General features: G+C 35.0%; 2 protein-coding genes and 1 pseudogene across 2 annotated transcripts; 1 reads left to right on the top strand and 2 right to left on the bottom strand.

Moving 5' to 3' along the window:
* Positions 1 to 1,070, bottom strand: LOC120325740 (mitochondrial translation release factor in rescue-like). Its single transcript, XM_039391873.2, has one exon. It carries the CDS (start codon positions 1,055 to 1,057, stop codon positions 539 to 541), a length of 519 nt encoding a protein of 172 aa, XP_039247807.2. The 5' UTR covers positions 1,058 to 1,070; the 3' UTR covers positions 1 to 538.
* Positions 1,071 to 1,083: 13 nt separating this feature from the next.
* LOC120325738 (uncharacterized) lies at positions 1,084 to 5,244 on the bottom strand. Its single transcript, XM_039391870.2, has one exon. The coding sequence runs from the start codon at positions 4,672 to 4,674 to the stop codon at positions 2,104 to 2,106; it is 2,571 nt and encodes an 856-aa protein (XP_039247804.2). The 5' UTR covers positions 4,675 to 5,244; the 3' UTR covers positions 1,084 to 2,103.
* A 10,719-nt stretch (positions 5,245 to 15,963) lies between these two features.
* LOC120325739 (aldo-keto reductase family 1 member B1 pseudogene) lies at positions 15,964 to 17,505 on the top strand (annotated as a pseudogene).
* The last annotated feature ends 436 nt before the right edge of the window (positions 17,506 to 17,941 follow it).

Genomic DNA, 17,941 nt, shown 5'->3' on the forward strand with positions numbered 1-17,941 from the left:
CTGCAAAAATATTATAAATAATATATTAACCTTTAAATAGAATATTTTCACGAACAGAAGCACTAGAAGATTTTTGTTTGATAAATTACCATTAATATCTTCCACTGTTTTATTAAGCATGGTTTTTAGGACATGGTTTCAAAAAAATTTAATGTTAGAAGTTTAGAATGCACATTGGGCTATACCTATATGAAAGGTAATCGGATATCACAGAAGAATAAGAAGCATGAACAGTTATTGAATGATCGAAAATATTTCAAATAGAACACATATTTAGGAAAAAAACGGACTATATTAAGATAGATATAATAATTCTGCTCATTCATCCGCGCCAGAAATTAGGCAATCTATTAATAAACTTCTACTGTCACTGGAAAAGATGGTTGGTTTTACGTTTTTGAGTTCCGTTCTTAGTTTAGTACAAGTCTATCTCTTCTACTCATTCGATTCCAACAAAGTATGTAGAGCTAGCATAGCATCCAGAAATGGAGCGGAGCTCTGCCAGTGCAATGAGCTTATGATTTAATTCCATGAACACCTAATATTTGATATCATCATTCTGTTCAAGAATTGCCTTCAGCTTTGATTTTCTTTCTAATCTTTCTTCAGCTTGCTTTTTTCCATGCTTCTTCCAAAGCCTATTACGTTTTTGTTCTTGTACAAGTACACTATCGTCCCCTCGAATATGCACATCAACTTTCAATCGTAACTTTGCTCTTGCGATCTTCTGATTCTCTAAAATGGAACGACTGTCATGAACACGAACAGATAATCCAGTTGGAACATGACTTAAAACAATACAATTTGATGTTTTGTTAGTCTTTTGTCCACCCCCACCAGATCCTTTAACTTGATATTCTGCGAGGTCTTCTTCCTTCAATTCAATGAGTTTTTTGTCAAGCTTCCTCACTTTTTGAATCTCATCATGAAACTTGTTAAAACATGCAGAAATGCATATATTAATCTTCGCAGTAATCACATTCAATTCTGTAGGACTTGAAGTATACAGATACTGCACGATTCTTCTGTGATTGAAGACATTTCTCCACCCAAACATTTCACATAATGATATATAACGCAATATTCCTAATTCATGCAAAGTAACAAAATATTGTGAAAAACTAGAACAATAATAAAGTTTACAACTGAGAAAGTCTAGAACATATTTTTCAGGCCGGTGTTGCTCTCAATAACATCACACTGATGTAATTTTTAGAAGTCAGTATATTGGACACTTTTGAAAATATATTTGACAAACTCATCCAATTAAGAGAAAAAAAACAGAATATTGAACATTTTGTGAAAAAGATCAAAAATGAAGAAAATCAAAATGCGTTGGATAATGGATCATGTTCAGTACAGAAAATTATTGCCCACAAATATATAATCAGGAAACGTGCAAAAAGAAAGCAATGAAACATATTACATGAAATAAATTTTCTCGCCAAATTGAATCTGAACTTGATGTATAAGAAAAGATTATGCAAATGTTGTATAAAGTTTTGCTCGAAATAAGATAATAAGCACCTTCCCAAAAAAATCACTTAGCATTTATAAATGCAGTTTCAATCAATATAAAGTATATTCGGAATCTGCAAATGTATACTTGGGCAGAAAATTAACTTTTCATACAATGGCCTACCCAGTGGAGAGAGAAAGAGTGAACTTTCAACAGAGAAATATAAAAGATATTAATAAAGGAATATAAAGTTGTTGACAATAATTCATTTGACTCTAACAGTTTTTGAACTTGGCGATTCATTATTCTATATTCAATAAGAAAGCCTTTATGCAGCTATTCTTGCTACGGCAATTATCGGAAGAAAATCTCTGATTTACGAGACAAGAATAAGCAAAAATTATTAAATTTTCTCCAAGATATACCTATAGCATAAGAAACCAGAGTTATGAAAAGAGTAAAAATAATGTTTTGACCAAGTCACCCACTGTCACCGTTTTGAAAGTCATTTCTGATATTCTATGTTAACTTCCATCGAATTTATATCTGAATGTTAAATTTTGCCATGGTTAATTTTGCAGTTCTCGAATAGGCATAGATCTGGTATAAGAGACATTGTCTGAATCTACCAAAAACACTCTATTTCACACAGATAAATCATTATCAAATCTTATATGTCTTCGTTTAGATGTTTCAACAAAATTTTCAGCTTTTGTAAGAATCTTTGTTCGTCCCCTAATCTTTGACCTCTCACGTGTGAACTTTTGTGCTCTTGATGCAAGAAGTTTATCCCAGTATTGCTCTTCTTCTCCACCTGTCAGCAAACAAAGACCCAATGATTTCTCTTCCATTATTGCACGTTGTGCTGATTCCCCATCATTAAACCGTACAAAACCACTACTTTCTGATGGATTAGTATCAACATACGCCACTCCTTGTCCATATTTATTTAACAGTGATTTTATCTCGGGAATACTCGGCAGTTTAGATGGTTTGGATACATCAGACTGTATTGCAGTTATTTGAATAATTACTCCAGGTTTGAATGTAGGCGGACATCTTTTTTGTGGCTTTTCATGATTGATTATCCTCGATGATCTCTCACCACCATATTTGTCAGGAATAAATGGTGATTCAGATTTGATATTGCCATCTTTTAAAACATCCAAATGTTTTTTGATGAAGACTGAGCCGGCAGTTTTACTCTCTTTCAGAGTTCGTTTCAATTTTCTCATATTTTCCATTTGTATTCGTTTATATTCCTTTTTCAAATTGGACCATTGTACTTTTGGCATTGCAACAAGGCGAGGGGGAATTTGTCTTGTCCTAAGTTTTTTCCTTTCTGATTTCTTAAGACGTTGTTTGCGCGGTGTTTTTTTATTTATTGCATGTTCTGGTCTTGCAATAACTGAATGAAGAAATCTACTAGATGAGAAATCCGGACAAGATTCAGAGTTTTTCGGTATTGACACCTGAGCCAGTCTTCTTCCTTGTGATATCATTGAATCAATGTCAAAAGACGGCATCTGAAAATTAATTTGCCGATTTATAGGGGCATCACCCATCATCAAAGGCATGATTGGTTGCTTAAAGTAAACATCCTCTTGCATTAAAGGTTTGATTGGTGGATCTTGATAAACATTGTCTCTTCCTAATGGTTGATTGTATTGATTTACTGTGGCATGATGAATTGCTATGGATTGTTGCTCAGTATGAATATCGACTTCGGTCAATTTGCTTGTTGGTTGCTCTAATAAAGAGCAATTGCTGTCAATTCGTAACGATTTTATTTGCTTGTCATTGTTGCACGATACGAAGTCCTCAAATTTTATTTTTTTGGCACTTTCTGGGGAAAAATTAAAAATATTGGAAGGTTCACTAGCACTGCGTCGTCTTTTCATTGAATTAGTTCCACACAAAACTTCTGTTTGAGATACATGTTGTTGATTGTTGATGTCTGATGATATCGTTGCAGTATTTTGTGTTTGTTGTGATATGTGTCGATAATTTATTGGAGAAACATTTATTTCTGACCCTGGATCTAAAACACTTTCACTCTCACCATCTGTTTCATTTTTCACTTGAAAATTTTGGTCACTTTTGTTGCATTTTTGACAATTTGCATTATCTGTGATGTGGCAGGATTGTTTTTGATTTTCTGAACTTGTTTGTTCTTTATGATCATCCATAAACAAAACTTTGCGGCCTGGGATTTTCTTCTTTTTTTGTGTGATAGAGTGGTCACTACTTTTTATTGTATGTTTCTCATAACCTTCCGTTTCTTTTTCTCCATTAGAATTGCTATATGTGACATTCGGAAGACTTTTCATTTTCTTTGCAGGTTGGTGAGTTGGAGCGTCTTCGTTGTATTGTGATGTGTCATTATTAATGGTTGATGTTACATCACTTACAGCCCGATTTCGTCTTCGTTTCCGTTTTCCTTCACTCATAGTAACTGAAGCAGCATTCTCATTCCGAAGTAATTCAAAATCAATTGCAGAATCTAGAGATTTGTTCAAAATATTTGTTTCAGAATTAGGCACCGTGTTACGAACTCCTACTTGGTCATCCTGCGGTTCAGTTTCCATATCCACTTTTTTCACTTCCTGCAATGTTTTCTGTCTTTTCAGTAACTTCAAATACTTTTCAGTCCTATTTGGAAAAAAGTTTATTGGAGGATCTTTTAATATTCTGCATGCTCTGGTGACATCTTGAGGATTTGAAAATTCAACAAATGCAAAACCTTTCAAAGCTCCCGAGCGTTTGTACCTTGGCAGAGAAATATGTTCGACTGTACCCAACTTTCTACAGAATTCTCTAAGCCATTCAACGGTGGAGTCTGGAGGAAGGTTTTCAATATAAAGCGTTGATTGTTCTAGATTATGTGGTGGTCTTGGTAACGGATACTGTCTCTGTAGATGTTTCTTGTCTTCGCTAAGCTTTAGTATAGTTGAATTCTCAACTGCATTGACTATATTTTTTTCATTGACATTTAACTCTTGAATCAAAGGAAACGACATGAATATAAGAATGGGAATTGGTTCTATTCCCCTTTCTCCAGCAATTTCTCTCATCCAGGAATCATGTCTGAGATTTGCTTCACTCAGATAAAACTCGAGCTGTTCCAGCAATTCTCTGTGTAATTTCTTTGTTCTCCTTCTTTTAGTAGGTAACTTTGAGGTCTTCACAACGGCAGATTTCAATTTTGGAGGCATTTTTGTTTAAAATAATCCTTCATAACATTGTTGAACTCGAAAATTTCTTGCAAATGCAACCCTTAAGCCTCATATAAGTACTATTATTCGCTAACAAATTTTCCATATCTTGCTGCCGAAAATATATTAAGTGTCCGATTAAGATTTAGCAAATATAATTTTTTTAATATTTTCTGAAGAAATATATCGGCTATCGAGCTTTCGGTTCCTTTAAATTTAACTCAGGTTTCAGAAGTTTTAAGAGGGGTTTGTCACTCAACAGTCTTGTTGCGAGCAGCGAGTTAAAGGAGTCAAGAACAGCGAGGCCGCATTGGGAATGTGGTATTATCAACAATGAAACCACATATAAACAGCGCACTTTGAATGGACGTTTCCCCGACCCTTGGCCTCTGAAAAATTCTTCCTTTATTTAAACTTTAATCATTGCAAAGTTTTCAACGCTGATTTTAAGTGTTTTGGAAAGTTGGCGCTTACAGAATGGTTCTGATGTTCAAAAACTATTATTTTTATTCAAAACAATAAACCACATGCCGCTTATATTATAAGTGCTGATAGCTAATTTTAAGCTAGTCTGTCGCAGCAATGACATTAAACAACATGATGCGCAACTCCGGCATTTTTGGCCGAAGATCGTATTCGATAACACGCTCCAATGCACATACTTGACGAGACGAGAACGAGCGGATGTGTGCTGTTTTCAAGGCATAGCACGAATGGTGTTCGTGCCTGCTTTGACAGTTGTTGTCGATTTTAATGATATTTTGGAAAGTTGAGTTAAAAAGAAATCGGAAAAAGGTAAGATAAATACTATTGTTGTATATCACACCCGGGCATCGCACTATTAAGTGCATGTGGGAAAGCCAGCTTTTTCAAATACTACAAAGTTATTAATTCAGTACGGTACGTAGTTGCCCATTTGCCGAAATTGCATATTTACTTACCACTTATGGTTTCAAATAGTTCATGTACCTCCATTTAGATTTTTCTAACCAATGGGGATATATACGCATTGCCGTAACATACTATTGCTCAATCACTTTTATTTGCGTATTGATTCAAAGGGTTAACAAGTTCACCTAACATTTCACCCATACCGGTCTATATTGTATAGTATGATCTCTCAAGTATATGAAGCCACGAATGCCTGTAATTTTCGGACTAAACCCCTTCATTAGTTGGTTTATATACCAAATTAAGTAAAACATTTTTTACATTTAACATGAGATATTGGATTTATTAACTTTTCCATTTTAATTCATATAGACTGCTTTAAATATTCTTGACGAAAATTAATAAATCTCCTCTCTTTCTTCAGACGTGAATGTTGTGGACAAATCTGTACAAGCATTGTGAGATTCCTGTAGTACAAGAGGCAATAGCAAAAATAGTAAGAATATCAATCAAGAAATTAAGTCGACATAGAGCAAAACTTTCAACTATTCGTCTAACCTCAATTTCCCATCATTCATTCACAGGACAACTGTAGCAGACGGGGAGATATCAGAAGTCTGGCGAAATTCCAATGAATTACAATTAGAGTACTCCATAAGTGTTTGCAATAGAAGAACAACCTATGGAGGCATGCAAAGACATTTGACCCTCCGGTAGAGTTGTGTATGGGTCTTATTTGTAAAAAGGCACAAAACACGCCAGACATACTGAAAACAGCTTTGGAAATGTAGATTATGGGTCACTCACTACACCATGTTAGAATTGGTTCCATAAAATTTTGTTAGTACTATAGAAGAAATTCAGGGAAGGGTATAATCATGATTCATGATAAAATACTGTTCAATATTTTGGACAACTTCAATATAGACCAGGGATGTCAAACTCGCGGCCCCAGAGAACTTCCAGTGCGGCCCTCGAACGCTAAACAATAATTGTAATAGTTTTTTAAAAGTTTTTTTTAATCTAAATGTAAAAGATTTTTCCAATTTTTTGAAGTGAAATTGATTATTCACGCAAAAAACAATTTACTGAAAGTAGTTTTGGAAAATTATTATTTTTTTGTTCACATTTTGACCCAATTAAGAATATACACATCAAGCTAGCAAAAGAATACTTGAATAAAACATTTGAGTGGATAAATTAAATGCAAAGTACATGAAGAAGGTGGCATTTTCGAAGAAAAATGGGAGTTACAATATTTCTGCATTTCTCAAAATTCTGAAGCACATTGTTTTTGTTTTGTCATATTTCCATCAGTACAATGAAATAACACAATAAACTCAGCAGTCAATATGACAAATTCAAAGACCAACTTCGAACAGAAAATTTCCATGTGTTTGTATATTAATATAATTATACAACGACTTAGTTTACTAAAAATCAATATCACCAATAATTCAAGCAATTCAATTCCACGCAATGTGGCGCAAAATTTCTTGTCAAAAAAATCTGTCATTTGTTTGTTTACTGATCTATACGCTTTCTTGCATTACTGGAATTAATTAAACATTCTCGCAGATCCATATTAACCCATGATCATGTGACCTCGTTAGTTACTATAAGAGTTGGTACTATAAAATCATTTTAGCCTGGCCTTAGTATGCTGGTGACACAAAAAAGCTGTCAAACGTCAGGACAAATGTAATTGAGTAAACATTGAGTTTATACTACAGTATTTTTGTTAATTTTAGGTCCATATATTTAGATTAAGTCATTCTTAGTGTATGTATCATTCTTTTCTTATCCAAAGCTTGTTCAAAAATGATTTTGATGGTTGTTCATAGAATTTTATGATTTTTTTGTAATAAATACAGTAACTTGCAATAATAGTGGAATGCAAATATTAATATGTAATTGCATTTGAAATTAGAGAAAATAATAGAACTTAATCCAACTGTTTAATTGCATCACAATATATGTCACAAACTAAAACTATCTTAAAAATATCTTTTAGTTATCTTTTAAGTATACATTATCAAAAACTGTTTGCGGCCCTTTTTACAATTTCCAAAATGCGATGCGGCATATTGTATGACTTGTATTTGCTGTCGCGATGTATTATCTCAATGTGTCAAACTTTTAATTAGTGTGCATATTTTGCTTCCAGGTGACATGAATGTATTGTCTTGTTTATTACCTCAGCTTGGAGTATTGACAAGAAAAAGGTGCCAGTAAATTACGTAAAAATTTTTTTAACTTTTTGTTATAATCAGAATTCACAATTAATAGGAAATATAAACAGCCAACAATCAATGAGAACTATATCGTCAGACTAATAAAAAAATTGCCTAAGTCAAATTTTAACATTTTGAGTAAATCAAAAAAAACTTCATAACTTTCCCATTTTTCAATCTATTTCAAAAAAATTTTTATCTAGATTTATCTTATCAAATTTTTAATTATTTTAGGATATCTATAACTTCCAAATTCTATTTTATATGCGCTAAAATTGACTTAGGCATTTTTTTATTCCCGCACCCTGAGTTAGGCAATATTATTCACATCTTCGCCCTATATTTTCTCTGTACATTCGCTTGACCTATATACTTTGTAAAAGTCCATTCGGCAAATAATGAGAGAGTGACTTCCATTAAATTAATATGACACGAAAGCCAAGTCAAAAATTCGATATTCCTCCTTAATCATAATTTGACTTTGATGATCATAAGAATAGATGTCAGCCCACAGGCCAGATGAATTGTATTCAATTGATACAAGGAATGTAAAATTTCACAACTCAAGCAACAAACAATATAATAGAATCAAAACATAAATAACTCTTTTGAACCTAAAACATCAACATAAACAAACAACTGTAATCATGAATTTATAGTAGTATACTTCATTTAAGTTTGTATAATCTACTCGTGAGGAAGGTTGTCATAAAAAGGATGACAGTCAATTGGCATAATTGATTTCATTTCTTGAAGATCATTAAATTTCCTTGCACAAACTGGAATACGAGATCTGAACATTGGCACCCATTGACTTTGAACATTCTGTACACGGTGTGGTAGCGCTTTCCAAATTGCTTTCTCAAACGAAAGCTTGTAACGAATACTACCATCACTTTCGTACTTCAGGGCACGCAAATCATGCACTCTGGGATCTCCTACTCTTTTTCCGGGTCTAATGCTTTGAAGGAACAATTGATTCATTCTTTTGAAATCAGTGTGCCTCATTTGGCGAACATGATAGGGTGATGGATGGATTCTTGCGGATTCCATAAGTACGATCAAATCTCTTTCAGAAAAAATGTCGCCTACGATCTTTCGTTCAATGACGCTGTGCATCGAGTCACATTCCATTTGTGTATGTCCAGCCACCAAAAATTTTTGCTCTATATCTATGTTGTAAGTTCTTGCCAGACTAGAATATGCATTGGCTACCGTGCTATTCCTATTTTGGTAACCACATCCATCGCTCCAAACTATGATATGCTTCAGCTCGGGATTATTACAAATGATTCGCTTAAAATGCTCAAACTGCAAGTAAGCAAATACTTCACTAGAAAGATTGCCTTCAGTTTCATTCCAGACGTAGCAGTAATCTGCTTTTGATTTCGTATCATATAAAGTGAAATTGTGTACCTGTAGCTTAGTTCTGTAATATGAGGTACTAGCTCTCGTTCTAGGACATAAAAGCACGGCCTGTAGATCCATCGTCCAAACGGATTTATTTGCACTTGCAGAATCTTTGTCGGTTATTTTTTCTTTTCTAGCATCATCCTTCAGTTTGATATGCAAGTTATACTCAACTGTACTCATGTTACCATGTTTGTAACCTACACACTTATCACACTGATCCTTTCGGGGAATGAAAACTGAGTATTTATATCTGTGGAAAATCTCGTTGAAATAAGCTTCACTAACGACCCTCCTGTTTTCTTCCTCTGCAACATTTTGGTAATGTCTGTGGAGGGCAGATATTGTGGTGCCTGGATACAAAAATTTTATGTTTCTGTAACTTGGCAATTTTCTGCAATAATGGGAGTCTACAGTTGGTAGTGTGCTGAGCCACTCTTTTATAAACTCTCTATCCCTTTCACTTACTTTTGCACACTTTCCACTTTTCGGACCTGCTTGAACAACAGCTGTTTGGTTAGAAGAGGTTTTATCTTTAATCCAAGATACCAAAGTTCTGCAAGGCATCCCAAACGTGGAAGCAAACATTTCTTTGCAGACTGGCAGCTCAGAACCATTCGAAAGCTTTAGTTTGTAAACATATGAAGATTTTCTCCTAGATACACCGGAAGATCTTTGTTGTTTAACCTCATGTGTCCCAACCAGAGTATTTATGAATATTTTGCGTTCATTCCAAGTCGTCATAGACCAAAATTTAATGAACATAGCAAGTCTTTGATCTTCATCTACAACGTTACACTGGCGAGTTTCGACTTTGCTACAGAATGCAGATCTACATGGTGGCCCTGGTTGACGATTGGGCACATTCTTTCCTTTCCAGTTTCTATATGATTTTCCACGGAGGCGCCTGATTTTTCCTTTATTTTGTTTCCATTTATCGTGCACTGGTCTCTTTTCTCGGTTAGGTGAGGGCTCGTCATAGGTTTCAATAGTGCCATCTGATCTTGTAGAGCCTTCATTGGTATTGTTCGAAATACTCGTCGTGTCCAGATTATCGAGACTTACATCAATATCCAGTATTTCGTGGAACGGTAAATAGCCACTTTCACTATATAAATATGCATCGGAATCCCCCTCGCAACCATCGACCTGAAGCTCTATAAAACTTCCAACTTCATTCACCTCATCTGTGAAAATTAAATACGAATACATATTAAGTTCGCTCGCTACTATCGCCGTATAAATCCGCATTTTTTGACGTTCAATAACTTACCACGTGTGACACTATCATTTGCAGAAGCATTTCCAAGTAGAGCATAGTTTCTCAGCTTCCTGGACTCCATACTGTTAATATTCGACCACTACAATTACTTGCCGGTAGCGTCCAGATATTGAAATAAATATATATTGCAGTACACCCTACTTGAACCAGAAAGCGTTGCTAGTCGAAGAGTGCCGTAACGACACCAGAACGTACAAAAACTGGATGCGGACAGGCGTGTTTAAATGTGCCTATCTCAATTATAGTCAGTTTAGGCAAAACCAAAATCTGCCCAAGTCCACTTCCTGAGATAGGCAGATTCGTTTTTGCCCCCTAGCGGCTGATTTATACCAGATATGAATGTTTAAATAACATAGAAAGATAGATCTTTCCCCAACGAATCCAGCGATACCAAAATCTCAAAATCGACAAAAAGTGACTTAGGCAATTTTTTTTATTAGTGTGACGATATGCAAAATTCCTCAGATTAAATTTGTCTTCTAAAATCGGAGGAAGGCAAAAGATATAGGTAGTTTCCATTCATACAAGTCTTTCAAAAAGACTTGCTCGAGCCAACCTAAATGAGCATCATCAGGTGATCGGTAAGGCTGCAAGTTGAATTCAGCCCTGCAACCTCCTGCATAGACGATAATATTAATTAGTGGGCTATGAGCTAAATTCCTAAATTTAGACACAAACATATCTACGAGGCATTATGTACCATCAATGTTAACTACGATAAAATGAATATGTAATATGTCTAATAAACTCACCTACTAAAGCAAATTCGATGGGTGCAAACTTTGTGTTATGGAATTGTATCACAGCACCGTTAAGAGAAGTATAAACAGTCTTGCTGTTTTGTAAGAAACCCTCTTTAAATAAAATTTCAATGTTTAAGTACAAACATTAAAACTAGTAACTTTGAATTTTGTCATTATCTGCAAAATGTTCCACACAAATCTTTACACTATCTCGTTTGTAATCTTCTCTGATAATATAAAAACGTCTATGATGTCCAGAATTACTCTGCTTAGCTTGTCTGCCATTACAGCTTTCCAAGTGAGCAAAACTTCTTGGATTTAATGATTATTTTCTTTCGTCACAGGCGCAAAAAGGCAGATGCTACACGTAAAGAAGGCGCCGAGTAGCAAAAGCGAACGGGAAACGGTCTCGAAAGGCGACGATAACTATGTGCATTGAAGCGTATCATGAAATACAATCTTTCGCGTGTAGTCTTATGGAGTGACGTCAGAGTTGCCTATCATGTTGTTTAATGTCATTGGTCGCAGCGTTTGCGGTATCAGTTTTTGAATATTGTAACTAAACTAAAAGTCGCCGGGAGACACAATGACAATTAACCTTTTTGATTTATAACTATTTCTTAGAAACACAACTAAAACCTAACACACAAAACCACAAAAGCGAGGCATTGTTTACAACCACGCCTGAATATCTGTCTTCGCGAAAGAAGTGTCTGTGTGGCGGCATAAATTTTAATTGTTACGTCATTGTTAACTTATTGCCGATTTGTAATTATTACGGAGCAGCGCATTCATTCACCTATTTTAATATGAACCTTTCCCCGAGCATCGACTTCCTTGTTTACTTCGTGACATTAGCCAATCAGCAAGTTGCAAAAAGTGACATAACAATGCTCCATTTTCGCATCCGCTCAGACACCTTCCTCACTCAGACAGACTTTCAAGCGTGGTGGTGAACATTACCTCGTTTTCGCGTTTTTGAACTATATTCGTTTGTTTTCAGTTGTGTTTAGAAAAATTAAATCAGATAAGACTAAATCAGATAATTCAATGATCATTCTGTCTTCCTAGGAGTTTTTATTTTAATTGCAGTAATAAAAATTAAGTGTAGAAATAGCTGTGATAGACTAGGCTGAAATTCTTTACTGGTACTTTTAAACAACAGATTGTTGTATACGATGAATCATAATTTTTTTTTTTTTTTTTTTTGTATATCGGATCAGAGTACGGATGTGAAATCGGATCGGTATTATATCAATACGTCATGTCCGAGTTGTAACGGTAATACGCTTCATAAACATATCGCTGCATATGCAGCAATCATACGTATGTCAGGGGGTTGTGAACATAGCATAATTGCCGCCCTCGAAGCTTCCGCTTCATCATTTCCGACGGGGCGGTAGATGGTATTGACTTATCTAAGCTACCATTTATGGGTAGCGGGGTATGACCTTGGGCTAATGTTACGTATATTAGCCTCGCTCATATCCGTTTAGGATTATCTTCCAGTTTGGGACTATTCCTAACAACCGAGTATCTCCGTATTTATTTTCTATAGTGCTCAGGAATTCTTTGTACATTTTGATTGTGGCTGTTGTTATGCCAATATCAAAAGGGCCAATATATCGGTTTTCGATATCTAATTTTATTTTCAGTTTTATTGTTTCCCGTTTCATAATAGCGAAGAGTTTGTTTGTCGCTATAAGTTGTGGTCCCGAGTGGCTATTATAGTAAATATTTTTGTTTGTAGTTTTTATCTTTTGCTGGCTGATTGCGTTCAAACAAGTTTGTAAATATTGGATGTGCTCGGTTATTTTTGAGCAGTGATGTGCTCGGTTATTTTTTTTCGTGAAGATTAAAACAATAATGTTATGTTAAAAAAAATGCAAATGTATAGGAAGTTCAGACTGTGCGGTGATCAAGCAATGACATTTTATGTGAGGAACGTACCGGTACTGACCGCCCATCAATTAGCCTTGGAAAACTGATTCTATAGTGAGTTTCAACCACTTGACTTCGTTTTCGACTGTTTAATCGTAAAAATATACCACTTCGATTAATGTAACATTTAGTTAATGTATGATGCTATCAAGTTGCACTGTTGTGTAAACCAACTTTGGTTTAAGATGCATTTTGAGCGTCTGGATACTAGTACGAAAGGAGTATCACCAAGAGAGTGATAGTCTACCACTACCAGGTAAACGTAAAACAATCAGTGAGGATAATTTTTTTTTTATTCATTTCACATTATTATGCAACAAGACACTGTTGCATGTTGAACATTACTTCAAGCAAGATATGCGCCTAACAACGTTACGGTATTTTCATGCTTGTATGAAAAGTTTATGATTAATTTATTGACGATTCTTGAGTATTCAGCAAACTTATACTACTATATAGGCTACAACAAATTTGATTTAGAAAATAATGACCGTTTGTGTAATGCACGATTGTAAGAAAGAGGGAAAATAACCAATTTTACTGAAGTCAGTTTGTCGCAGTTAGTGTCTGAAGTTAGTGTGCAGCAGGGCCCTTGAGTTGCATAGTTCTTGTACTGTGTTGTTGTAAACTCATGGTTATTGATTTTCTGAAACCTCCTTATATTCAATTTCGAATCAGGATTGTGGAACATGTTGTGATGCGTTCAGTATGTTCATTTTCATACAAAACTAAAGAATTTATTTAGTTACCAAATGTGCGCTAGGAAACTCATTTTTTGGGCGTTTATCAAGGCCTCGTCTTACGGCTTATATCCATGGTAAGGATCTACAAGTGTTTGATAACTTACTTATACTTTTTAACACCGATTAGCATAACTTGACTAATAAAACAAAAAAGACGATAGAAAGGCTACCCAACGCAAGATCAATCAGTACAAACTGAGATTCATCAGCCCGCCAAAAGCTGATCCAATTTTAATTGTGACGTCATGCAGAAGTATGGTGGCCCATCGTTGTCACGCGTAAAATTGAAAAAAAAAATAGAATAAAAAAATTAAAATAAGATATAGTTGTGAAAAAACATGAAAAAAATAATAAAAAAAATAAAAATAAAATGCAAAAAAAAAAATTAAGAATAAAAACGAGAATAAAATAAAAACGGAATAAAAAAAAAGCAAAAAAAAACGACAACGATGGGCCGCCTCTTTGATCCTCACTGATCAGTTGAGCAGCATTCTCCAATTCAATTACTTTCTACACGTAAAAACAAATTTCCCGAATTTTCGTACTTAATTCTATATTCTCTTATCATTATTATAAATATATTACTCCTAGTTGAACTTGTAGCATGGAGAATTTATAGAACATTTTCGTTTTTAATTTATTGAATATTGCTCAAGAAAATCAGTAGTGAGTTAGAGACCCAGGGAACACCGTTTGTGCGCGTAGGATTATGCATGACAACGTTGATCCCAAGCAGACGCAAATTTTTTCAAAATAAAAACGCGTGACAACAATAGGCCACGAAAGGAATAAGTCAACTTCACTGTGGTACGGTGACTGAGCAGTACCGTACCGGCAGGCTCGATCACGCAATCGCTTGAAATAAGTTTCAAAACAGTGATCCCATGAGTAAATTTTAGAACAGCGAAATTTTGAATGAAATATCAGATCTCATAGAATTCATAGAAAATTTTTAAATAAATAAAAGTAATAGCCTTCTGGAAAAAAATCAAACTTTAACCACTGAAAATCACTCACGGCTGATTAAAAGGGCGGGCAGAGCGCATTCCAGGAAAATAAACAAATCGTTCGTATCACATCTTTACTCATTTTTTTTTTATTCAATCCTGAAAAATACAGCGCGGGCCACTCTAAATGCTTCCGCGGGCCACGGGTTGGACGACCCTGGTTTAAAACAATAGTCTCTGAGCAATATGAATAGTGCAAATCATTTCGGATCAAAGAAGAGAAATATCACACACATATATATATTATATAATTATATTAAGAAGTAGATGTTTGGGATCCAAATGCGGTAATTGTTCAGACGCATCAAACACTCGCGCTAGTAATCTCTGTGTCCAATTAGAAAACTAATAGGATTTGGCCACTGATGGTGGTAAAATAATAAAATGTTTAGCCTATGTATCGTATGAAACTGATACATTGAGTTACGCGCAGGATTTTGTGCCAATATAACGTCGTATTTTATATTTTAAACATCGGAACAGCCACTAATGTTCGATTGATATATTTCTTCATAATTACCATGTAATATTATATTAAAAATTTTAATATAAAAATTTGGCAGCGAAAATACTCAAAACGATTGAGCCAGTTTTGCTAATAAATGGCTAGAAACAGGTCAGAATCCGATTCCCGTTTCTACTAGCGGGGGTGGGGACGTGCATGGCCTATAGTTCACGATCTATCCAAGCAAATAATAATTTTAAGATTAGTATTCTAACCTATTTTGTAAAACATTCTGAATCATATTGAGATAAATGTATATATTGGTCTAAATGTAGCCGATACCGAAAAATTGGCCGATACCGGATACCGATACATCTCTAACTGTAGGTCCATGCACGCGGAAGGTAATGTTTAGCTCTGTATTAAATTACAGTAGCCTACCGGAATCAGAATATTTTCTTGATCTAGTGTAGATTTGTGTGAAAAATAATTGCATGATGTATTCGAAAATTAAATAAAATTTGCCGAATATTATGTGTCAATCAAAAGATGTTTTGATGTGGTTGTAGATTTCGAGAAAGTCTGTTCGAACAGCAGAGCGAGCGATTAGGCAATATTTATTACGTAATCGCACGATCATTGCAAGTATAGCTCGCTTGTTCCGTTCTAGAACCACTTGTTTGCTTTTCTCAAACAAACACCGCCGTGATATCGCGTAATACTCTAAACCTACTCTATAGTATTTCTCGGTTATTTGAGGAAGATTGTTTTCTCGGTTTTCATATATAATGGCTGATAAAACTGTTTTACTTAATTCTGGGACGAAAATTCCAGTAATCGGACTGGGAACGTTTGAAGCAAAGCCGGGGGAAGTTGGAGCTGCAGTAGAGGTAGCAATCGATGAAGGATATCGACATATAGATTGCGCCCTTGTTTATGAAAATGAAACAGAAGTTGGTAGTGCGATTCAGAAAAAGATTAAAGAAGGTAAAGTCAGAAGAGAAGAGTTGTTTATTACAACTAAACCGTGGATAACTTATCACGCCGGTCGAATTCATGATTGCTGTGTCAGAAGCTTGAAACGTTTGCAACTCGATTATGTTGACCTGTACCTTATTCACTGGCCATTCTCGTTCCAGTTCGTTTCCGAAACGGATCATTTTCCAGCTGATAAAGACGGAAAAACGCTATTTGATGAAATAACCCACTACTCCGATGTTTGGAAAGAGATGGAAAAATTGCAACAGAGTGGCCTGGTAAAGGCTATTGGCGTTTGCAATTTTAATAAATACCAGCTTAAGCGGCTATTAACGGATGCCAGAATATCTCCGGCCGTTCATCAGTTTGAAAACAACCCGTATCTTGATCAGGAAGATATGATAAAATTTTGTCGAGCGAACGGCATCGTTGTTACAGCTTCTAGTCCTTTTGGATCGCCAGGTCGTCCTTGGCGCCAACCAGACGAACCAAGTTTGCTCGAAATCCCTCAACTTCAAGAAATCGCTGATAAGCATGGAAAAACTGTGGCACAAGTACTTGTGCGATATCATATTGATCGTGGACTCGTAGTTATTCCGAAAAGTGTCACTCCTTCCAGAATCAGAAGCAATTTTCGAGTTTTTGATTTTAGTCTGGACGAAAACGACAAGCATTTGATACGTGGTCTGAATAAGGATTTCAGAAGCTGTGGAATGGATCCATTTTCTTCTCATAAATATTTTGCGTTCAAAGATGATTATTCAGAAAGTTGAGATGTAATCATATGAACCCCAATACAACAATTGTATAGTAATCCAGAGAAATGAATTTTAATGGACCATTTTACACACCATCGTAATTCAATTCGAATTATACCTGTGATAGTTTCTATAGCAAAACTTGAATCAGATACGGCTGAACCCGTTAAAACAAACTTACAATTGTTTTCCTGCAACCCTGAATGTAGGCAATTTATTCAGAATCATAATTTGACAATCTTTATCAAATAAAAATTTCAGAAATAATTCGAATTTTCGTGTAAATCTGAATGCATTTACTTTATGTTATTTGACATTTATGAGACTAGCAATTCGCAGTAAAGTTTGAAGGGAACTAGTTTATGTTTTAAATAGCCAATCAGTTATAGCCGATATGAGTTCGATTCGGATCGTCTTCTCAAATACTTTACGAAATGTGGATAGGCATATATAAACACATCGATAATCTGCTAACAATTATTTTCATATATTACAACTTATTCAATGCTTCTCGACGCAACTTTTGATTTACATTCACAAATAAACATATATATATTTATTGCAAAATATTAGTAGCGCGAATATGGACACAAAAGTGATTTAAAATTGCTTTATGTAAGTCATTTGGCACGTGATAATCAAATAAGAATTGAATACAAGAGAGCTACGCACAAATATATGGACACGTTAGACCAGAGCGAATCAGTCTTTACCGGTACCTTTGACGCTACCGGTACCCTCAAAAAAGTTCTGAATTTCCAGTAGCAAGAATTTTGCAGAATCAAAACGTACAGCCAGTCATGACACTGACTAAAATCCGTGTTCCCATGGATAA

Source organism: Styela clava, chromosome 4 (assembly GCF_964204865.1).
Source record: "Styela clava chromosome 4, kaStyClav1.hap1.2, whole genome shotgun sequence".
NCBI classification, from domain to species: domain Eukaryota; kingdom Metazoa; phylum Chordata; class Ascidiacea; order Stolidobranchia; family Styelidae; genus Styela; species Styela clava.

Bases quoted from the DNA above. Each gene is read 5' to 3' on its own strand.
- LOC120325740 (XM_039391873.2), bottom strand. From the start codon at position 1,057: ATGTTTGGGTGGAGAAATGTCTTCAATCACAGAAGAATCGTGCAGTAT.
- LOC120325738 (XM_039391870.2), bottom strand. From the start codon at position 4,674: ATGCCTCCAAAATTGAAATCTGCCGTTGTGAAGACCTCAAAGTTACCT.